The sequence below is a fragment of the Rhea pennata genome, chromosome 3 (assembly GCF_028389875.1).
Source record: "Rhea pennata isolate bPtePen1 chromosome 3, bPtePen1.pri, whole genome shotgun sequence".
Classification (NCBI taxonomy): Eukaryota; Metazoa; Chordata; class Aves; order Rheiformes; family Rheidae; genus Rhea; species Rhea pennata.
Genome location: NC_084665.1, coordinates 89,493,894 through 89,515,608, shown reverse-complemented (window position 1 = coordinate 89,515,608; position 21,715 = coordinate 89,493,894). Strand labels below are relative to the sequence as shown.

At 38.7% G+C, this 21,715-nt stretch overlaps 2 protein-coding genes across 6 annotated transcripts in view; one reads left to right on the top strand and one right to left on the bottom strand.

Annotated features, from left to right (window-relative positions):
• Window positions 1-2,493, bottom strand: part of RARS2 (arginyl-tRNA synthetase 2, mitochondrial) — a 39,986-nt gene extending 37,493 nt beyond the window's left edge. For 2 of the 3 annotated variants that reach the window (XM_062571030.1, XM_062571031.1), the window contains exons 1-3: window positions 2,429-2,493; window positions 1,556-1,629; window positions 954-1,059 (exon numbers count right to left, since the gene is read on the bottom strand). In XM_062571030.1, the coding sequence (XP_062427014.1) occupies window positions 954-1,059; window positions 1,556-1,629; window positions 2,429-2,467 (219 nt within the window). In that variant the 5' untranslated portion in view covers window positions 2,468-2,493. Of the gene's footprint in view, window positions 1-953; window positions 1,060-1,555; window positions 1,910-2,428 lie in introns of those variants that run through there. The other variant, XM_062571032.1, reaches the window with a different exon arrangement.
• Window positions 2,494-2,694: 201 nt separating this feature from the next.
• ORC3 (origin recognition complex subunit 3) overlaps window positions 2,695-21,715 on the top strand; it is a 38,505-nt gene continuing 19,484 nt past the window's right edge. For 2 of the 3 annotated variants that reach the window (XM_062572778.1, XM_062572776.1), the window contains exons 1-11: window positions 2,785-2,892; window positions 5,802-5,856; window positions 8,318-8,415; window positions 13,117-13,261; window positions 14,525-14,629; window positions 15,418-15,572; window positions 16,505-16,638; window positions 17,929-18,088; window positions 18,946-19,059; window positions 20,319-20,452; window positions 20,942-21,005. In XM_062572778.1, coding sequence (XP_062428762.1) covers window positions 2,869-2,892; window positions 5,802-5,856; window positions 8,318-8,415; window positions 13,117-13,261; window positions 14,525-14,629; window positions 15,418-15,572; window positions 16,505-16,638; window positions 17,929-18,088; window positions 18,946-19,059; window positions 20,319-20,452; window positions 20,942-21,005 — 1,188 coding nt within the window. In that variant the 5' untranslated portion in view covers window positions 2,785-2,868. Of the gene's footprint in view, window positions 2,714-2,784; window positions 2,893-5,801; window positions 5,857-8,317; window positions 8,416-13,116; window positions 13,262-14,524; window positions 14,630-15,417; window positions 15,573-16,504; window positions 16,639-17,928; window positions 18,089-18,945; window positions 19,060-20,318; window positions 20,453-20,941; window positions 21,006-21,715 lie in introns of those variants that run through there. The other variant, XM_062572779.1, reaches the window with a different exon arrangement.

Below are 21,715 nucleotides of genomic sequence, written 5' to 3'. Positions count from 1 at the left end.
AAGCATACAGCTTGGGCATTGCATTTCTGAAAACAGGAGCACTGGGTAGCTCTGTACTACTGCAAAATCAAGCGCAAAGACTTTTGCCATTAGGAAGATACAGAAGCAGCCCTGGCCTTAGCTAGAGCAGTTCTATACTGTGAGAACTGTGTAGAGCTTGAAACTGGCAACAAAGGCTATCAAATATGGGAAATTATCAGTCTGACTGTTTGCCTTGTTAGCTTTGTCATCATTCTCTTCTAGCATGTCATCTATCTCATTTTAGCATGGCCAGAGTGGTGGAAAAAATGGTAACAACTTTTTTTTCAAACACTTCTTTTCAAGTTTATACATGCCACACTACTCAGAATTCTTATCCCTTTCCTCATATTCAACTTGCGTTCCTTCAAGCTTTGTGTCACATTTGTAGGCCACTTCCCATTTGTTTTGCATCTTTTTCATGCTGTAGTTACTCTTAATGCCTCAGCTACAGCCATTTCCCAAACTAACACTATGCTGAGAACACGAAGCTGTCTACATATGCCTGAAAAAGTTACTATTCTAAGAAACCTCAGTTTCAAGCACTTGGGGATTCTGAACTCAGTCCTGTTTGACTCACAAGCTAAACTCCATTTTCATTCAAATATTGAATCTTGTCTTTGTTTTTTCAGGCCACTGCATACTTACTTTTCCCCCCTTTGAGGTCTGAGAACCTTTACAGACCACACTACAGTCATTAGACAGTGCCTTCTAACTTTACAAGTATTAGCTATTTACCCTAAACTATATTAAAACAATACTTTCTCAGGAAATTATCTAATAATCTTATGTAAACCTACTTCTTAATTCTCTGTGAAGATTCTATGTACAATTATACTAGCTACTCTAACAGATGCTTGGCTTTATGACAGGGGTTACATCTCTAGTCTGTAAATTCATTATTGCAAATATATGAGATTAATATATTAGTGTACCTTCTCCGCTAACATCTGTGCTCGAAGCTGAAGAGCTTGTGCTGAGTGATCACTAGAACGGTCTTCTGTTATAGAATCAACAGAAAACTGAAAATCAGCAACTTGCCTGAAAAAGGTAAACAGATTTAAAAAAAAGAAAGAAAGAAAGAAAACCTGTTAAAATGATGGGGAGATTTGGTAGAGCCAAGCTGACTCCGTGTATGCCATGTCTAGTTAGCAAGCATAAACTAGTCACAGCTGCTTGAAAGTTCACTCCTCATAAATAAGTGAAATTTACTTTCTAAGATTACAGCTGTCAAGCACGACACTGAAAAAAATCCTTAACTTTGCATGGGTTCTAAGCAGTTTCACATTCAGACCCTAAAGGCTGTAACATTCGCATACAATTTTTAGTTTTTTAGAGCAGTTAAATTTGTTTTGAATTTGCTTGAGAAAAAACAGTGATTTAATTAGATTTAAGTATCTTCTTATAATTGGATTGGTATATTAGCTGAGATTTGCTTTTCTGAATTTATTTTCCCTTAAAGACCTGTTAAGCTTCTGCAATAATAAGCACAATAAAAAATATAGCATAATATTGTAACATAAAATGAAAACATTACCGTTTTTTGGAGACGGGAACTGCAGATATAGACTTTATTAAATTTTCTGGTGGTAGATCCAAAATTTTTGAAAGCTAAATTTGAAACAAAGAACAAAGTGGTATATAGTCACATATGTAGTTTTACATAGTTATAGTTTGAAGTGAATTTCCACCCAGATAAAGAAAAAACAGGAATACTTATTAACTATTTCAAGCCCACTGCTTTAAAGTATGGGACACAAACCCATCAAATAGTAAAGGTGTCCTAGAGAAGATTAGACCAAGCACCATACATAGTTTCTTTTTTTTCCTTTGAGGAACTCGATTATTCCCTTAAATGCCTTTTTCTACCTACGCAGGCTCTCCATCTCACTTAGCTTATCAGGTACGTAGTAAATGACAGACTGTAGCATATAAGGGCATCACTTCGATATGAACTACCAATGCCTGCATTATGGCCAAAATACAGTCTCTTATTCAATGTTTCAGGAGCTTAGGTCTACGGGGAGGGGAATGGAGTAAAGCTTGAGGCGCTGCTGCAGGCCTGGTTCGTGAGGGGAGCCCTAAAAACGGGCGCTACGTTAAACACGAAGGGGCGCAGCGGGGAGGGTGAGGCAGGCGGCAGCCCCGCATCAACCGCCCCTCGGAGACACCAACCGCCACCGCGCCCGCGCGGGGGACGGGGCGTTGCCACGGGAGACGCTCGAGTGCCCCCCCTCCCCCCAGGTGCTACCAGGGGGCGGGGCCGGGGCGCATGCGCCACGCCTCGAGGCAACCGGTCGGGACCAACTGTGAGACTCCCAGGAAGGGGGTCGGGGTCAGAGGTGGCGTCCCGGTTTCGGCGGCCCTTTTGTCCCCAGAAGGGCGGCTCTTGCGGGAGGGAGCGGCGTACCTGGGAAGCAATGCTCCTCCGAAAGGAGCAGGCTGCCATCGCTGCGCAGGCAGGCGGAAGGTCATAGTAGTTGTCCCTCCCCCCCCCACTCCATTTCCGCTAGCCCAGGGGCGGGTCGGATCGTACCATTCTCAGGACAGGGGGAGAGGGAAGGGAGAGGCCATTGCTCCCCTGTGCTTTGAATGGCAGAGAGGGGACAGGCATACGGAGAGCCGGCCGTACCATTGGACGGGGGAAGGAGGGAGAACAGCGAAAGGAAAGCAGCAGGTTTCTAGCGTTTCGCGGGTAAACAGGGGCGTCCTCTTGGAAGTGCGCATGCGCCGCGTGTCTCTCCCCCCCCCCCCCCTTTGCCTCCCCCCGCCCCGGCCCCCTCTCTGGTTGCATCCAGCGCGGGCGGTTCGGCCGTTACCGCCCGGAGCCGGGAGCGCGAGAGGGGCGACATGAGCACGTGCTCCGTCTCCAAGGTGAGCGGGGGAGCGGGGCGCCGCCCTCCCTCCTTCCAACCGCCGCTCCTGGCGCGCGGGGCCGCGGCGGGCGGCTCGGGGCCTCGGCGGCGGCGGCGGGCGGAGCGACCCAGCGCTGCCCTGCGGGGCGCGGCCGGCCTCGCTCCCCGTGCGGGTCCCTGCCGAAAGCGCTGACGCCTCTCCGGCTTTCGCAAATAAGAGACGGCTGCGAGCAGCCCGCGCACCCCCGTCGGAGCCGTGTGCGCTGAGCGCAGCCGGGCTCCCGTGGGAGGGACAGGAGTGCAGCTGTGCGGATGCTGGAGGCAGCTGACCTGCAGAGCTGCACAGGCAGCCTCCGTTTTGTTATTTGCTATCTTCTTTTCTCCTTCACTCAAGTGCTTCCTGTGGTGACCTTTGCTGTAATATATTTTCAGCATTGCTATTAAAAAAAGAAACTATTTGGCATTCCTTTGTCTTCCCTTCCCTTGCAGCGTCCAGTCCTGCACTGTCTTCGTCACATCTGTGCCTCTGCCCTCACGCCCACCCTGTCCTGCTTTACCCAAGGCATTTTGGTTTCTCAAAAACGTGTGTTTCCCCTCTGCCACTTCTGCCTTGCTCCTCCGTTTTTCTGTTAACATACAAAGCGCTTGCAACTGAAGTAAAATTTACATACAACTGCACTGAGCAGTAGAGTTAAGGCTGCACGTTTTGCCACGTCTAGCTGAAATAACATCGCTTGGTGTTACTTCTGCAACATTTGCTGTATCTTCTCCCCGAAACTAATTTTAATGGTGAAATATAAATAAGACAGTATTTGTTAACATTTACATGTAATCTTAAATTTCTAATTTTGCCTTGAATTTTTTTTCCCTCTGAGTTGGAAGTTTATATTGGCATGTAGTTAGGATTGGCTGTATGGGAATTATGCTCATCAGAGTGTGTTAATGTAGAGGGAGGGTTAATATGTCATATTGAAATGCTAAACTCCTTGTTTCCTGTCCCGCCTGATTGTACAGTGAGCAACAGCTGTGCTTTGCAGCAGACTGGAATACATTTTTTTTCATAGACTCCTTTTTCTTTATATTGTTTTTCATGGATTTGCGATGTGCTTCTGGATAGTGTAGAAGTTACTGTGCGTATTGTTATGGTGAGGGGTAAAAGGAAGTACTTCTAAACAAAGTTAAAACTTAATCCAAAACAAGCAGATTTCCATTTCAAAAATGCCTGTTATTTTTAAGTAGTTGTGTAATGGAAAGTCCCTTGCTTTTGTCCAGTGTCTAACATATGGCACTTCTTTCCCATTTTATAGTATGGGCTCTACTATGTTGAGTGATGCATGGAAATCTGATGCTTCCAAAGCATTAAACAAAGGATATTTATATTTCATTTGATTTAAGCATATAGTGTTTCTTCTTATATATATGTGAATTATACAGTAATTTTGGCTTATTCCAATTATGCTGTCATGAATTACTATTCTGGTACAATGTCTGTACTGCAGTATAAATGAGGTTCTAGATGAGCGTTTTGTAGTGAAATTGTTCCAGAACGTTAAGAATATGTAGAATAACCACAATTTCTCTCCTATAATTTTTAGATGGTTGTTAGTATATGTGGTAAAACAGGAAGTTTCCAAGGATGTACAGAAACATAGTTTTGATGTCAAAATCCTCATAACTGTTTAATGCATTCAATGCATTGATTTTATATTGTTTTTAACTGCTTCATATTTTAGAAGTCAAAAATTAGTAATATTTAGAAAAGCTTTGCACTCCATAAAGCTCTCTTTCCAGAGGAGTTGTTATATTGTTATTGATGTTTTGCTTCAGTTTCCTCATTTATATCAAAAGGGAAAGAACTTGTCCAAAGTCGCTCAACAGACAGTGATCAAAACTGAACACATTTCTGGGTTTTATTTCCACTAGATCATTCTTACAACAGCAATTGAGCTATCTTAGACTGAGTTTGGTAATTTTTGTTTATCTAAGCATCTCTGTTGGGAAACAAGGTGCGTAAGCAGACTAAGTCAATCCCATGAACATTTGTATGCTTCTCCTCCTCCAGCAGGAGCACCTCACAGGGAGAGTTGAGGAAAGCATATAATTTTTGATCTACAGGAAACTATGACTCTTCAAAAAAGATTAGTTTTGTTGGGGGGAAGAAATTTCAAAACTTCTAGAGGAAAAATGAAAAAAATCTTCCAAAATTCAAAGCTGAATACTTGTGTTTGTTTTCCTTTTCCCTGGTGAAGCAGAGATCTAAATGAGGCATGGCTTCGGTTTGGCAGACTGCCTGGGAGGCAGGGTCTTCATTTGCCTGCATGCTTTTCCAAACAGTCATCTTGCTTCTAACCATCTTCCTTAAAAACTTGCTTGAGTTGGGATGCATGTGTTACTCTTGGTGGCTAAATTGGGATGCGCGTGTTGCTCTTGGTGGCAGGGCAGTGTCATTTACTTTTGTAAGTGACTTAACATTGTATTATTCTGGATCTTCTTTTCTATGCATCTCAGCCTCTTATTTCCTCCATCTCCCTTTTTATAACTGAAGCTCTACTGCAGACTTTTTTGCAGTGGCCTTGGGAGATCCTTTTTCTGTAAATTTCAAAGCTAGTAAAGGTATATGAAAAGTTTAAAGATTCTTCTCTGGTGTCATTCAGTTGGTAAATGAATTAAAAGACATAATGGAAAAGTGGAAAAGCCCCTCTCAAGTATGCTGGGACGCTGCTTCCACTAGTTTCCCAGCTTGAAGTAGAAAAGTAAATGGACAGTGTGGAAAGTTAGTCTGTCTGGAACTGATGTCCTTAAGACACTGGCAAGTTGGTTTAATGGAACACCGAGGTTGAAGGAGAATAAAGTTACTCCTCTGGCCTCAGGAGTCCTGGTCAGATTGATGCTCACCTTGAAGTTTGTATTTTTCTTGTTATTCTCTAGGGCTGCTTTGTGTTTAAACCAAGTCCCAAGAAGAGAAGGGTATCTCCAAAAACAGGTTAGTGCATTTTGGTGTACATTGCTGTACTTTAGAAGGGTTAATCCTGCAAGCTTCAGTTCAGATTGAATTTTGTGACACCTGTGTGCGGATTTCTGTTGCTCCTTGATGTCAGTATTGCTGCAAGCTGTCATTTCTTCAGAAGTACTTCAGCAAATTGTGGGGTAGTGTGAATATTTTTTTTCAACTTCAGCAATCAAGAGACTGTTGCTATCATTAACTCCCCCCCCCCATAAAAAAAAAGATGGAACTCTTTTTTTTTTCAGTGCCACTGTAAACAGATTCTTAGTCAGTAAGCTATCTGAAAAGGCTGAGTAAGTCCTTTCCAAGCTGCGATGGTCAGAAATGATAATCCATTCAGACTGTGTTTTGGACGGCTTGCCTAAGTCTCCACAGGAAAAGAATAAAGAAGCCATCTGTGAAGATCCAATGACTTCTATCTACTAGTCCTTATTACATGGATTGGAGGAAAGAAAGTATATATGCTGTGTATATGAGTCTTTTTGCCCATCTGAGAAAGACTGAACAGGACTGAGCCTTGCTGGAGCTACAAATAATGCTGCTTAAATAGTTAGTGTTTGAGAATTGCTCAGGAGACTTACTGTTTCTATTCCCAGGTTAAATTTTTTCTGGCAGCACCTGAGCTGTCAAAAGCTGTGTCTTTTCCTTTAAAAAGGAGAAGAGGGGGAAGTAATTAAATGAGATTTTTTTGAAATTGCCACGGGCTTATTTTTTACCAGAGGGACTTACTACAACACCTGCTTTAAAGTTAATCCAAAGTTGTTTTTTTTCTGCGAGAGTTGGGACATTTGTAGCTCAAGGAATGAGAGGTAGGGAAATACAAGACAACCTGTCACCACAGATCGTTGCAAGGTAAATAAACTAACAACCTAGACCTGTGCACTTAAGCCATGTTGGAATCTTACCCTTTACTGAATTTTATGGTTTTGTTATTGTAAAATTAATAATGCTTGGATAAATCCTGTTAAATATATTTTTCCAATAAGCAAACACTCTTCCATAGAATGGATTTGACTGAACTACTCCTAAAAGACAGGCAGAGGTGAACTAAGTTGATAACAAGCAGGTGTTTAGAATATTATTCTAAACAGGTATTTCTTTAAATGTGCATGTATCTAGTTTGGAAGCCCAAACCTGGCAGGTGTGAAGTTTGTCGTGTTTGATAACACTTTTGCACCCTGCAAAGGCCTTTTGTGCTTTTTATGCATGTTGTCTGAATTTTGATAGCGTAGAAATAATACTATTCCTTGTAATACATAAATGGTGTGGCTTCACTAAAAGCCTAAGGCCTGTGTAATCAAAGTGTTGTGTGTTTAAGTGATATTCTTAGGATAAAAATGAAATATTTCTTTTGGAGGAGACAAAGAGATGGAGAGAGAGGGAGGGCCCTTTTTCATCACTTACTACTTCAAACATTATATGCTCATCAACTGGTTCTTTCCTGGAGATCAGACTGCAGCTGATACTGCACTGAATAGCTAGTAAATGAACCTTTTTATAAAACGTTTTGTTTGCCTGTCTTTAGAAGTAGAAAAACCTAATGGTTAAGTTTATTGCTACCTTTAGCAACAGTCAGCAGGTTGCTTACTTAATCTTCAGTCCTTCTGTCCTTCCAGGTAGTGTTAGCTAAAACTTAAAAGCTATTCTGGACCTGCTAAATGTATGCTGGGACTGTAGAAAGGTGATTCCAATCTGTATGCATTTTTTTTTTCCAGAGAGGAAATGCAGACTGCTGGAATGTGTGAGAGGGGGGAAAAAAAGAGACAGTGAGCAAAATCTCGCACTTTTTTATTATTTATTTATTATCATTTATTTTCTATTCAGTCTTCTGTTTCCCTTCCAGCCTGGCCTTGGCTTCTTAGTTGGAAGCAGATGGAGAGGTTCTGTACTCATCATGTCTCTGAGGCAGAGCAGCATCTGAGAAACTGAATACATTTAGAAGGCACTGTTACCAAAAACAATCTGATTTTAAAGGCTCGATGGCTTTTTAGGTGAAGCTCAGACACTTTGCATCTTCTTATTATTTTCAAGAAATTGATATTAGTTGCATCTTTCTTGGGAAAAAAAATGGATTTTTCATGTATCTATCCTGCTAGGCCCTTTTGGCTTCATATTTGACTGTAATAGTGTTTTTGCAAGGGAAAGTTTTTCTGTTTTTTAATTTGTTTTAATAATGAATGTTTGCCCCGATTGAGCTTTTAGAGACTTGAGGGGAAGCCAACTCTTACCTTTTACCTGCACACTTGGGTAACAGATTCTGCTTATTTCCTCACTTATTTTGCCAAATACCTGCAATTAATTGGTTAAGAGAAATAATCTCCCTGGATTTATTTTAAGATAATGTTCCTCTTTCAGCCAGATGCTTCAATTTATTCTCAAAAAAAAAATGTTTTGTCTTCATAATCTTATTTGTGCTCACCTTTGCTTTTTGTCTTTCCAGCTGACTATTTCAGAGAAGGAAACAATGATCCAGAGGATAGTGCACTACGATTTGCTACTTGTCAGTCGTTATGGAAACAGATCAAATCTGAAACGGAGGTGAGTCTTCCTGGTAATACTAAAACAGCAGTTTGCATTTGTAACACTGCTTGCTTGTTTTTTTGTTTCTGAAGATCTTTCTTTCACTGCTTAAAAGAACAATTCATTAAAGCAACAAGAGGGCCAGAGATATTAACTAAGACTGGAATTGCTGTCCAGGATATAAATTAAAAAAAAAAAAAATCAGTTATACGTTGCTGTTAATCAGAGCTATATGCTTTTGGCGCTTCAAGCAGCTTTTTACGAGCTTCTGTTTTTACTGATTGTCATTTTTATTAATTCCTGGCATATTGCTGTTTCTATCTCTGATTCAGCTGTATTCCTGCAAGCCCTGCAAGGATTTTATGCTACTTTTGACCTCAGTGTTGCAGAGTTTATAGCAGCCCGAGATTCATAATGGTTTTGTGTGACTACAACTTCATGGACATCAAATACTGAATAACACATCTGCAAGCTTAGTTTATTGACTTAATATGGACAGTGTCAATGGGCTTGTCTGGTCGGAATGGGAGTTTATTTCATACTGAACTGTGGCCTACTCATTGCTGTGCGTTAGATGGCATGCTGTTGTTGGGTCCATATAGCCAGCTGGCTTGTGTTACAGTATGAATAATTGCTTCTGTGCAGAAAGGATTTCCTCCTCTATTCAAAGTCAAGGATTCTGGGCAAGTATTCTGTATTCCTGTGCCTGCTCTTGGGCACTAAGCATTATGAGACTTTTTTTTCCCAAAGTTTGTTTTGGGATATACAGTGGAAGCCAGCTGGATGCAGTTTACAATCTGGGCCTAAACTCAAAAATTCCTCTAATTCTGTTCCTACCATTTCACAGTCCAGCTCACTTTAACTAATCAGCTCCCTTTCAAAACATTTCTGGCCAGGATGTGCAAAACAGTGCACAACATCATAGTGCTGATGAAGGAGAATACACAGAAGTTTGTGGAGTTGTTTGATATCTTCCAGCCAACTCCTTCAGCTTGCTAGTTAGCCACCAGTTTTAGCAATAATGTTGGGAGCTGCTCCAGATACTGCTTTGGCAGCCACACGGTGGGACTACAAGGAAGAGGATGTAGCAACTTTTGGAAGATCTATCTTGGGCACAATGTTGTGTGAAGGCCTTTGAAACAGTACTTCTAGACAGCCAACAGTGGCTTCATGATTTTCAGACTGACAGTGTGCTTTTTTTCTAGAGTTCTCTAAGGACTTGTCATGGAGCAGCAGGCATTGCCTATCATTTTGAGAGCCTCTTTACCAGCTTAGAAGCACAGGGCCGTTGCCACCTGAAAAATTGTCTTTCTTGTCTTTAATTCTTCTACTCTTGTTTTCTTTAAGGCTGCTAAGAGTTTGCCAAACATGTTCTTCTGTTCTCCTCCATGCCAAACATGTTCTCCTAATGGACAAACGGTTCATCCTGCATTAACTAATCGACATGGACTTTGTCGTGCTGGTTTAGTTTATCTGAGGGCAAATTACATGCAATTATTCTTGCTGCTTTATGTGGAATTTTCTTCATCAAGCTTCCAGGGTACCTATGACATTTTTCTGTTGAGTTTTGAGTTACCAGCCTCTTATCCCAGTGTTGACAGGGTGGAGATGTTAACCGGTTTTGTTAGAATCATATGATAACTCAGGCTGAAAGGGACCTCAGGAGATCTGCAGTTCAGACTCCTGTTTGAAGCAGGGTCATCTGTGAGGTCAGATGAGATTGCTTGGGGTTTCAGACAACCAGGGTTTTTCCTTATGTGCCTTCAAACCTCGATGTAGTGAACCTGATCCACGGTAGAATATCACATATGAATCATGAATGATGAATATCATGTATGGCTTGCTGATTGGGATTGTTATTCTAGAGGTTCCAGTAGTGTGCTAGTGGAGCCAGCAAGACGTTTGCTGAATTTTTTTGTTGGAACTTGTACCACCACAAGTAGCACTACAAGATTTTGTTGGTAGGCTGTGTGGTTGTGCTGGTGTTCAGTTTTCTTGGACATGTGCTGTCAACTTGGTGTCTTGAATAGTGAAGAGATTTTGACTTTCAAGTACTGAGTAAGGCTAAAGTGCTCTGCAACAGACAGACTTTGTCTGTCACAAACTGTGTTGCATCTAGTGATGACAACCTTGCTGGCTGTTTACAACATCAGCAGGGGAAGAAGTACTGCAGGAATTCTGCTTTTGTTTTTGACTTTTTTTTGACCTTTTTTTATTTCAGTGTTGTGGGGTATCCCAGTTGTGATCCCCACACTGCTGTCCTTTCAGCAGCAGCAGCTTTGTTAATGTTCTTATTATCATACATCTCCTTGAGGGCGTTCAGAAACATTCCCGTCCTGTAAGGTGAGGAGTTTAAGAATCACTAGAAGGATCCAGGTAGAAGGACGAAGCCCAAATGCAAGGCTGTAATATGGTAATTTTAGCTGTAACGTGCAGCTGCTGATTTGCAGATCATACAACAGATAATCATGATGAAACCTAGATAGATGTCAGTATCTTAGCTGGGGTTGAACTTCAGTCGATAAAGCACTTCCAGAGTAAGCATGATCATGCAAGTAAATCAGGTGATCTCCTTGAGATGCAGAACAGTTTAGTATTGTTTCTGGCAGAGAGTCAAAGAAGGGCAAACAGACTGCAAAAAGTATGCTTTGAATGCTTGCATTCATTCCAATGGCCTTGCATGTGAATCCTTTATGGAATCTTTATATGTTAAGAACAGTTAATGTAAACACAGATTGTGCAATTGTGCAGAAGATGAGGTTACTTCTCATCTCTTACTGGTCAGGCTCTTTGAAATCTTTAGTGAGTATGCCACAATGGTAGCCACTTAAATTGAGTGACTGACCTTTATAGTAACTAAAGGTTTTTCCTCAAATGAAACAAGACAAGATTAGAAATAAAAGGCTTTTTAATAATTTAATGTTGTCAAATTAGGTAGATGTTTGGGTGAATAACTTCCACATCTGATGACTGTTTTATTATTATTATTATTATTTTAGGCAAAGCTGTGTGTGAAAGTCTGGACTCTGAACTTGACTCTGAAAACATGAAGCAACTTCATGCCTTTCTTAAATAAATCAGGGCTTCTTCTTGTACAACTAATCTTTCTAATCTCTTAGCACTGGAGTCATTACTATGGGTTTCTGTCATGAAGTTTTCTTACTATGCACTGTAAAAATCTTAGGACCGTTTTTAGCTAACATTATCAAATGACTGTATAGAGCTTTATTACTAAGACTAAAATTTGCAAAAAAAAAAAAAACACAAAAGTGCTTTGACAAGAAAAGACTGAGGAATTTAAAGCTAAATGTGTAGCATTATGGTAGACTGAATTCCATATTCACAAATGCATGTTGGAAGAAATAGACTGTAACCATGCAAAGTAAGGATTCAGAGTCTTTTTAGATTGGCTCAGTGAAAATTTTTTGTACAATAATGTTTTAAAACTCAAGGTAAAGATACCTAAGGATTGTTATGGGATGTGTGGCAATACAGAAGCTATTATGAGACTATTATATAAAACTAGCAGCACAAATGCTTCTTAAAATGTTATGTAAAACTCTATGGCAACTCGAGAAGAAGTATCAGTTGCGAATTCACAGATGGACAATGAACGTCAAAAAGACCAGAAGAATATTTTGAATCAGTAGAGGATGAAAAAAGTAAGATTATTTTGTTTATAGTTGTATCAGTTATTGAGGAGAGCAGACCTGGAGATGTGATCTTAACTGCTTTGATAGCTGCTTCATCCGTACTGTTAGGGACAACCTTTGCAACCTCATTTAGAATCAAGTTCACAGCTGCCTATGTATATTTTTGTTACTAAGAAATCTTGACAATGATTTTGTCAGGGTAGGAGTTAATCTTGTTTCTGACATCTATGTTCTAGAGCATGGATTGGTATTCTGAACTTTAGTGTGCGATTTCCTGGTCTATTCTAGTAAAAGTGGTATTTTGAGTTGGAGACAGAACTTTCAAATGCACTTACATAATAAAAGAAATAGATCTACACAGGCAGAATTTTCTGTCTTTAGGAATAGTATTTCTTTCCCCTCTCTGCTCCTTCCTCCCCCTGCTATCTTATATGGAGATCATCCTGAAGGGCAAAGGATAGTGCTGCAAATGAGGCAGTTGTGTAGCTTAGGGTTCCTCCCCCCATAATGTATACCTAATGCTTTCCGTTATATTTGCTTATCTGTTCATTTTTCCCATTTTGAATTACAAGACCTGACTGTTTGTGGGTGTTTTGTAAGCCAAGAGATAGTAAAAGGAGTTTGAACGCTCTTCGGGAAGTACTGTATTGTTCTATTCGTGCTATGGTCGCTTATGCTTTATCAGTGTGGATTTTTTTTGTCCTTTGAAGCCTGTTGTGTGACAATGCAGCAGAGAAGTGATGCACTTACTCTCTGAGTTATTGTCAAGGTATTTGTCCAGAAGTTCCAAGATAGTAGGAAATGTCTGTTCTTGCCACATAGCGAATAAATTAACATATTTATAGTTCACAGGTAACCACTGTGGTGTTTAAAATTTTACCTGCAACTTTTAAAAATTAAAAGTCATGAAGGGAAGGTCTGGGAAAAGAAAGATATTCCTGTGTTTCCGCTTTTATATTTATATTATTATATATTAATATATATATATTAATATTATAAATATATATTATATATATTTATATTTATATTTATATTATTTATATTAATACAAACTCTCTGTTTACAGCAAATACAAGAAGAATTGAATAAGCAGTTATTTGATAACCTAGTAAGTTTTCTAAGACAGTCTCATTCTGAGTTCCGAGAAGAGACAACAGAATGGACTTGTCGGATGAAGTCCAGAGAAATCCCTACTGCAGCTCTTGTTTTAGGTAATTTTTTTAAAGATGTTTTGTGTTGTGTTCATCAGCTTTCTTAGAGTTGCTTAAAGTTGGCACAGGCATAAAAGGAAATTATTGCTGACTTGCGGCAACATGAGCTTCAGAAACACTAACAGAAGAGATTGGACTTGGAGTAGGAAGCAGGATTTGATTTACTTCTCTTTTGTCTATATGCATAATGGTGCTATAAAGGAACACTTTTCCTAAAGGGCTGTCTTAGGCAGCGGGTAGTGACTTGTGTTTTTCTTTTTTTGTAATGCACTGGAGGTGCTTTCGTTCTATTGTCATTTTTGTCACTAACTTTCTTGGTGGTTTCTATGACTAACTATGGGATTATACAGCTTCTGTATTTCTGGTATATGTTAATAAGTTGATTCTTGCAATTCATCCTAGATGTAGGAAAGCAGCATCTTATCTTGGACAAGAAAAAGCAGCGTGTGAGAAAGATAGCTGAAGATCTTATTCTGAAGTTGTTTTCCATCTGTCTGTCCTTCCATCTGTCCGTCCTTTAAATGGTTGGCACTGTAATCCTAAACCTGGTTCAAGGCAACCTAGTTGCAATTTCACTGTCATTCTAGGGAACCTGAGATCAGACCTGTGCTGTGGATTTATCAGTTGACCACTAAGAAAATCTAGGAGGTTAGTCTCCTTCTGTAGTTAGTGGAGAGAGAGGTTCTTACTCTTAATAGATTTGCAGAAGAAGCTATATGTTACCCTCTGAATGGGCTTGTCCTTTTCTTTGTAGGCTGAAGATATTAATGAAGGGAATAAATGCTGAATAACTCATGATAAATTCAGACTGTAGTTAGTACTAACTCACAGTAATTTTCCTCCTTGCATAAGCCCTGTGAGGATCTAGGTCTCAGGTGTCTGTACTACATTGCTTTTAGAGCAGATGACTTTCAGCTGGAAGGCTTAGATGACTGTAGGTAACTTCTGAGGGAATGAGTGGCAGGGAAGTTAGAAAAGCAATACTGTTCCCTGTAGATTTGTACCCCTGAGAAGTCTTTCCTACAAAAAGAAAACTACTAAAAGAGTGATCTTGATAGAGCTTCTCTGTTCCTTTAAATCAGCTAGTACTAATATGTATGTCTAAACTTTTAGTTTCTTAAAAAAATCTTTCCTCACAGATGATTTTTAACTCCTTCCTTGAATATTTGTGGTATATTCTGTTTTCTCTGCTGTTCAGTTTATCATTCAGTGACTGTAGTCACAAGTTGCAGGAAAAACACACTTCATTTCTTTTTCTTCTAGGTGTAAATGTTACAGATCATGACTTAACATTTAAAAGCCTCTCAGAAGTCCTTCAAAATAATATTACTCCTTACGTAGCTGTGCTGCAAGCCAAAGATTGCCCAGGTAAATGCTGCAATAGCTTTGCTTCTTCATCTGAATATACTGTCAATTAACTAGAAGTTCTAGTTTTTGTCACTAAATCTAAGAATAGTGGGATGGAGGTATCTTGAAAGCCTTCTGAAGATTTGCTCAATCCCATATTTATGTAGTAGTTATGCCTGTTGTATTTTAAGAGATGTCCAGTTCTGTTTTAAAATAATGAAGATTTAAATACTAGTTAGTTTTAGTATAAATGTCAAGATCACACTATGTAATGTATTGCATGTTGATGTTGCAGATCGGCTTGCCTCTAGTTTGCTCAGACAATATTTGTATGTGTTCCACTTTTTAAATGCTTACAGTCACTTTATTTCAGGGAAGGAATAGGTAGAATAACATTTCCTTCTCCCCTACCGCCTAGTTTCTTTTTATTATTTAAATAAAATATGAAAATCACTCATGGTAGCGTTCCCAGACCTCTTGATTGGCCTTCTCATTTTTAGGTCACTCTAATAGCATGTTACTGGAGCCTAGGAAAGGTAAATGTCCCACATCTTACCCTCAATTCGTGCTGTCTTGGTAAATTGATAGGATAACTTTTTATTGTCTTTACAGCATGCATACTGTGAATACTTTCAAGGTCCCTGGAGCATATGAGATGAGTCGTCTTGAGAGAGAAAGAGAATAAAAGTGAAAAAATAAGTAGTAGTAATTTGGGGGAATTTTCTGCAGAATGGGTTTGGAGAAGATTTATGATTCTAAGTAACTAAACTAATGTCTCTTTGCTGTGTGTCTGCCAATGTGTTGTGAAGGCATAAAAAATCTGATGCAGAAGTTGATGGGGCAGCTGATGAACTGCTATGTAAATGTGGATTCATCAGATGAGGAGGACTGTGTTCAGGTTTCCCAGAACAGGATACGTTGTTCGATGGCTTCTCTTATCAGCTGGTATGAGAATATAACAAAGGTATGATTTTTGTATTGCTAGTTTACAAAACTGACTTTTAGGTTCATCTTCTAGAAAATAAATAGAATAACTCAAGTTTATATGCACTAATGGAAGAAAAGCCAGAGGTAGCCTATTTGTTTAATACTAAGAAACAGCGGAGGTGATTTGAATATAAAAGCTTCTGTAACAAATTTGTAGTTAGTTTCTGATGAGGTATACATGTCTGCTCTTCTGTCAGAATTCTGAAAAACAGACAGAAATAGACAAAATGTAGTATTTTATTATGTTTCCATTTGAGCCAGGAGCTTAAAGTGCAGTGTCAACATTGTGCCAGATGCTCCTCTCCTAAGAGTGCTGAGATGTTTTGTTTATCAAAACAAACTTTAAGAACAAGGGAAAAGCACCATTTTTGTGTTAATGTGCCAGTATGTCATCTGTAGCCCATACTATGTTGACAGGAAGTGAAAAGATGATTTCTAAATGTTTTTTTTTTCTATTTTTTTTTAATGTAATCAAGCTAATGATGAACACTGTTTTATAACAATGTCAAATAAAAGCTAGAACTGATTTTTATGACTTTGTTGGGGCTGTATGCTGCAGAAAAAATAATTTAGTACACACACTATTTATACTGGATAAACCAGAAAGTTCTGTGTACTCAACTACAAATCTATCCCCTTGGTCCCAACAGAATTTCAACAGTTCTCTCCCACAGAGCTATCCTTGTCCTTGTTGGAATTAAGTCTTTGTTTGTTTAGATCTATTTATTCTCTGTACTTCCTGCTATACCAGATAGAGAAAACAAAAAATACGACTCTTAACGTTAATTACAAATACAATCATAGCAAAATGTTGTGTAGCTTTGCAGTGTTATAATGTTAGAGACATGAGTTTCAATCTTTTTATTTTTCTGTCTTCCATTTTATAACGTATAACCAATGTCTCTAAAGAAAACGGATTCTGAAACTCCAAGCAAAAAAAACCCTTCTTCTAGATCCTTGCAGTCTCCTCCGGTTGTGGTTATCTTCAAAGATATGGAAAGTTTCACCACAAAAGTACTTCAAGACTTCATTGTCATCAGCAGGTAATGTGACCCGAGGTTTTGTTCTTCTATTCTTTTATTTGTTTTCTAGTTGGAGCTATTCTGAAGTGTAATAATGAGAGAACTCTGTCAGCGGAGAGCTGGTATCAGATATTGTTGCTGCTTGTTTATAGCACTGGCTAACTATTTGTTAAGTTTTGGGAATAAGTTAGCCTAAAGCTAACTAAAGCTTCCAGTTAAAAAAAACCTGGAAAATAATGCTGAAATTACTGAGTTTTGCATAAAGATGTTGTATGCTGTTTCAGATGAATGCATCATTAAGTCCTGGTTATCAGTTCTCAAAGCATATGCTAAAATTATATGAAGAGGAAAATTGAATCTGGAGAAGTTTAAATATTTTATGTACGAGGGGAAACATTGAACTTTAGAAGACTTTTGCATCTCTTTTATGCTGAATAAATGATGTATGTTTTGTAAATACTCTTTATTCTTAGCTGTTTATACTTAAAGTCACTTCTAGGATATATTTTTTTTTAATTTATAAGGTTCAGTTCTCTGAACACATTTTGTTTGGCATGATGAGACCATAAAGAGAGACTGGAGCTACTGGAGAGAGTCCAGTGTAGGGCTACGAAGATGCTCAGAGGGCTGGAGCACCTGCCATGTGAGGAACGGCTGCGAGAGCTGGGCCTCTTCAGCCCGGGGAAGAGAAGACTGAGGGGGGGGTCTTACCAGTGTGTACAAGTACCTGAAGGGAGAGTGTCAAGGGGACGGGGACAAACTCTTTTCAGTTGTCCCGTGTGGCAGGACAAGAGGCAATGGGCAGAAATTGAAGCACAGGAAGTTCCGCCTGAACGTGAGGGGGAATTTCTTCCCTGTGAGAGTGACGGAGCACTGGCACAGGTTGCCCAGAGAGGTTGTGGAGTCTCCTTCTCTGGAAATCTTCAAGGCCCGCCTGGATGCAACCCTGTCTAAAATGCTCTAGGTGACCCTGCTGAGCAGGGAGGTTGGACTAGATGATCTCCAGAGGTCCCTTCCGACCTTACCGATTCTATGATTAAAATACTGTAACTGAAAAAGATGTTTCTTATGTTACTTCCTGAAATTTGGCTTCTACAAGATTAGTTCTATTTGCTTTTCTACTTCAGTGCTTTATATATATTCTGTTCTTTTTCATTTTACCCTACCTTAAAAAAAAATCATTACACCCAATTCTTTTTCATTATGATTTTCTGCAGCTAAGTTATTTGATTCTTGGATGTTCTTATTATAGCATTGAGCTCAAAGTAACATAACTGTTATCTTTTTGTGTCTCCTCCCACCACGGTCTAGTCAGCATATCCATGAATTACCTCTAATACTGATTTTTGGAATTGCTACATCTCCAATGATCATCCACAGCTTGCTTCCTCATTCTGTTTCCTCTCTGCTATGCATAGAGCTTTTCCAGTCCCTTTCCTGTAAGGAGCACCTCTCTACAGTAATTGACAAGGTAATTCTCTTTCTGCATAGAGGAAGGAGTGTGTGTATTCAAGCACAATATATATGGATGTCCTTTAAAAGTAAGTTTATCTGTAGTTTCTGAAATCGTATCTATTTCTGAGAGCTGTGTATTTTGGATATTTCTACTCAAAACTGCAAAGTAACTTATTAACAGCGCGAGCTTTCTCTTCATGCGTTGAGCACGTTCACATACCTGGTTTTCTTTCATTTGCATTGACATGTATGGATATATATTCAGACAATTATACTTTGTCATTCCCACCACTTCATTAAAATGATGTTTTGATCTAAGTTTCATTGTGTTCCAGAAGAGGATAGCTTTATACAATGAAAAATTTAGCTTTAAACATAGAAGAATTCATTTCAGTCTGAATTCTACTTCTTGTTAGAAGTAGCAGTTACCCAAATGGTCAAGTAACGTGAACGCTGTGCCTGTGTGATTTTATTTTTTTGGTACACTTCTTTCTGCAGGATTTCCAAAATCACTGTCATAAATGGAGGCAGTAATAGCATTCCTGTTATGACAGTTTCTGTTTGTATTTTCTTTTAAAATTATTAACAATAAAAAACCAGAGTTAAGTAAAACTAACTTCAAACACTGTATAATTAGCAAAAGGTACTTACAGAAATATGGTGAAATAAGTTGAAAATGAATCTTAGCACAGATACTTTATTAAAACTGAACATTGTTTTTAGACATTGACAATATATTTAGTATCTCATTTAGCTGAATATCAACACATGCTGAAGGTTGTACCAGATTGCATATATGAATTTTGCTGAATTTGTATTCATGAAGGCATTTCTGCTATAGTTCCTTTTTTTTTTTCTTTTTATCTCCTTTAGCTACTTCTAACAACTCAGTTTGCCTTTAAACTGAGTGAGAAAGTTCTGCAGGTTCTCATCAACATATTCTTGTACCATGATTTTTCAGTCCAAAATTTTATCAAAGGATTTCAGGTAGGCAATGGTAAAAAGAACTCAAATTATGGCTGGTGAAAAAGAGGTGTGATTACTGGACACTGACAGACTTTTTCTATCCTAATCTTGCTGTAATTGAATTTGATGGAAAAATGGCCTCTGAAAACAGCTCAAGTCTGTGAACAAATGTTGTTTCTTTTCTTTTCTCTCTCTCTCTTTCTCTCTCTCTCTTTTTTTTTTTTTTTTAGGAAAATTTGTAGAACAGGTCATAACCACTTAAAAGTCAGCTTATTCTGCTGCAAAAACTATTTTAAGTTAATTTTAAAAGGAGAACCTTCCTTATAGGGTAGAAATATTTGTATTTTCTGTGTATTAATTTGTAGCTTTTAACAGCCCTGGTAGAACTCTCCCAGCTGGATGTGTACTGTGCTGCTACTCGGATCCTCTGTACCAGACCTTTATGATCTGAACTGAGTTTCTTGAGGCATGAGTAGCCTGTACAGCAGTGTCTCTTTCCCATTTTCCCCACATGATAACGTGGCCTGGAGAGCTACCCTTGCTGTAGTATCTCTTCCTGCAGACAGGCTTGGCAGGGTCCCTCTCATTTGAAAAAGTTGCCAGGATTTAATGATTATCCATTGACCTGATGTGGAAACAGAAGTCCTGACTGACAGCGTATGACCTGTCTCCTTGTGCATTGAACTGTTCAAAGGTGAAGCAATTTCAGAAGTTCAGAATTTGTAAGCAATACCTAAAAGAGGTCGTCATCTTAGTTATGTCCATGAGTGACATTTAACGTTTCTGATGGAGAGTGACTTTCCACTTTGACAGTGTATGTTTTAAGTTGTTAGTGAGATGTTATGGATTGTTGTGCATGTGAAATACAAACTGAAGTGAGGACATTTGATACGTTTGCTTTGGAACTATAATTGCTTTTCATATATTGAAAGATATTCTTTTCTATTTGTGAATATTGGAGCTGCATATAATCTAAATAATGCAGTGTTTTTCGTAAGTGTATATAAAAATACTTGACAAGCTGTAGCAATTGTTATGTAAGAGGATAAAAAATGAGTTACTGAAGCAAAAAAGGTAATTACTTGACTGTATTCAAAACTGATGATTCAGTTTTCTGTAGTGACTGGTAGAGTATCTGTGAGCTGTAATTAAGATTGTTTTTTAAAAAATGCCATTACTATTCTGGCATATACACTTTAATAACAAGAAAGCCTTTAAAGGTAGTTATGGCAAGAAGAGGAATTTTCATGAGCACCACTCATTCTTGCTTTCTTTTTCAGCTCTGTATTGTGGAACACTTCTATTCTCAACCCCTTAGTGTACTGTGTTGTCAACTGGTGGAAGCTAAGAAGAGAGTAAATTCCTTATCACACAGCCAGTGTGAAAATATTCGAAGACTGCCCTCTTTTAGAAGGTAAAAGGGGATTTAAGTTTTTTGAAGTCTTGTACTCAGTCATCCTTAAAAAACATAAAAGGAATCTGTAAATTTAACACTGGAAAATGTAGACCACTTGTGCATATGTTTGTATAGCAAAGATAAATCCATCAAAGGAGGACAGTTCTAAGCAATTTCAGGAACCCTTAATCTTTTTGTCTAGAGAATATAGCTTCTATGGTGTGTGATTTGTTATATCATTTGAACTTCCCTCCCCCCCACCCCATCCTTAGTATAGAAACAGACTATCTTGACAAATTGCCCCAAATCACTTTTCAGCTTGTTAAGCTGACTTGGAGCATATCTCTTGAGTTTTGTTGTGGCCTTATAACTTGCTGGATCTGACTATTCCTTTCTGAATCCTTCTGGGTAACTCCTTATAGCAGCATAAGCCTCTCAAACTTGTTAATTCTGTAATTTTTAAGGGTACTTTATAATTTTTTTGTGTTTCTTTTTTCTTGTGGTCAGGTATGTGGAAAGTCAGGTATCAGAGAAACAGATTGCACTACTGACAGCAGATAACTTCTTAAAGGTAGGTAAAATTTTAAAAATATCTTTGGAGAGCAAAAATAACTTGCAAAATGCTAGTTTTATGTGGAAAATGATAAAATAAAAGACTAAGTATAGTCTGTGTATAGTTCTGTATAACATCTTTCATAAGGTAGGTACTCTGCTTTGCATCCAGGACTGGAGAAATAAGATCTATAGGTCAAAACTCCAATTCACTAAGCTTCCGGGGTGTACCTGTATAGCAAGCCGCACGGTTTTTCTAGCGTCAACTTTAGCTGTGTCTACAGATACAACTACTTAAAAAGATGGCTTATTTATGGCCTCATCTTTTAATGCCTACTCATATTGACTTTACAAGAAAGTTACTGAAGTGTTTGTAGAATGCGTAAGTACTCCTGGAGCTTACCTCATAAGCTCTTAATTCTCCATATCCTCTGTTCAGTTTCCAGTTGGATTCAATAGAACAGCCTGGGTGTACGTTCACAGTTGATGTTGTGTAGGATTAATATTTTATTATGTTAGATGTTTAAGTCAGGCTAATAGTATTGTGAGCACTTCAGGAATTCACCGTGCAGAGAAAGATAAATGTATTGGTTATTTTCATGAACTGAACATTCCCAGCAGAAGCATACCTCAGGATGAAGTTTTTCTCCTAAATCCTCATCTCAAATGTAGCTAAGCTGTCATGGCAAATTGTATTACCAGAGATGAAACAAAAGTTATTCTAGCAGA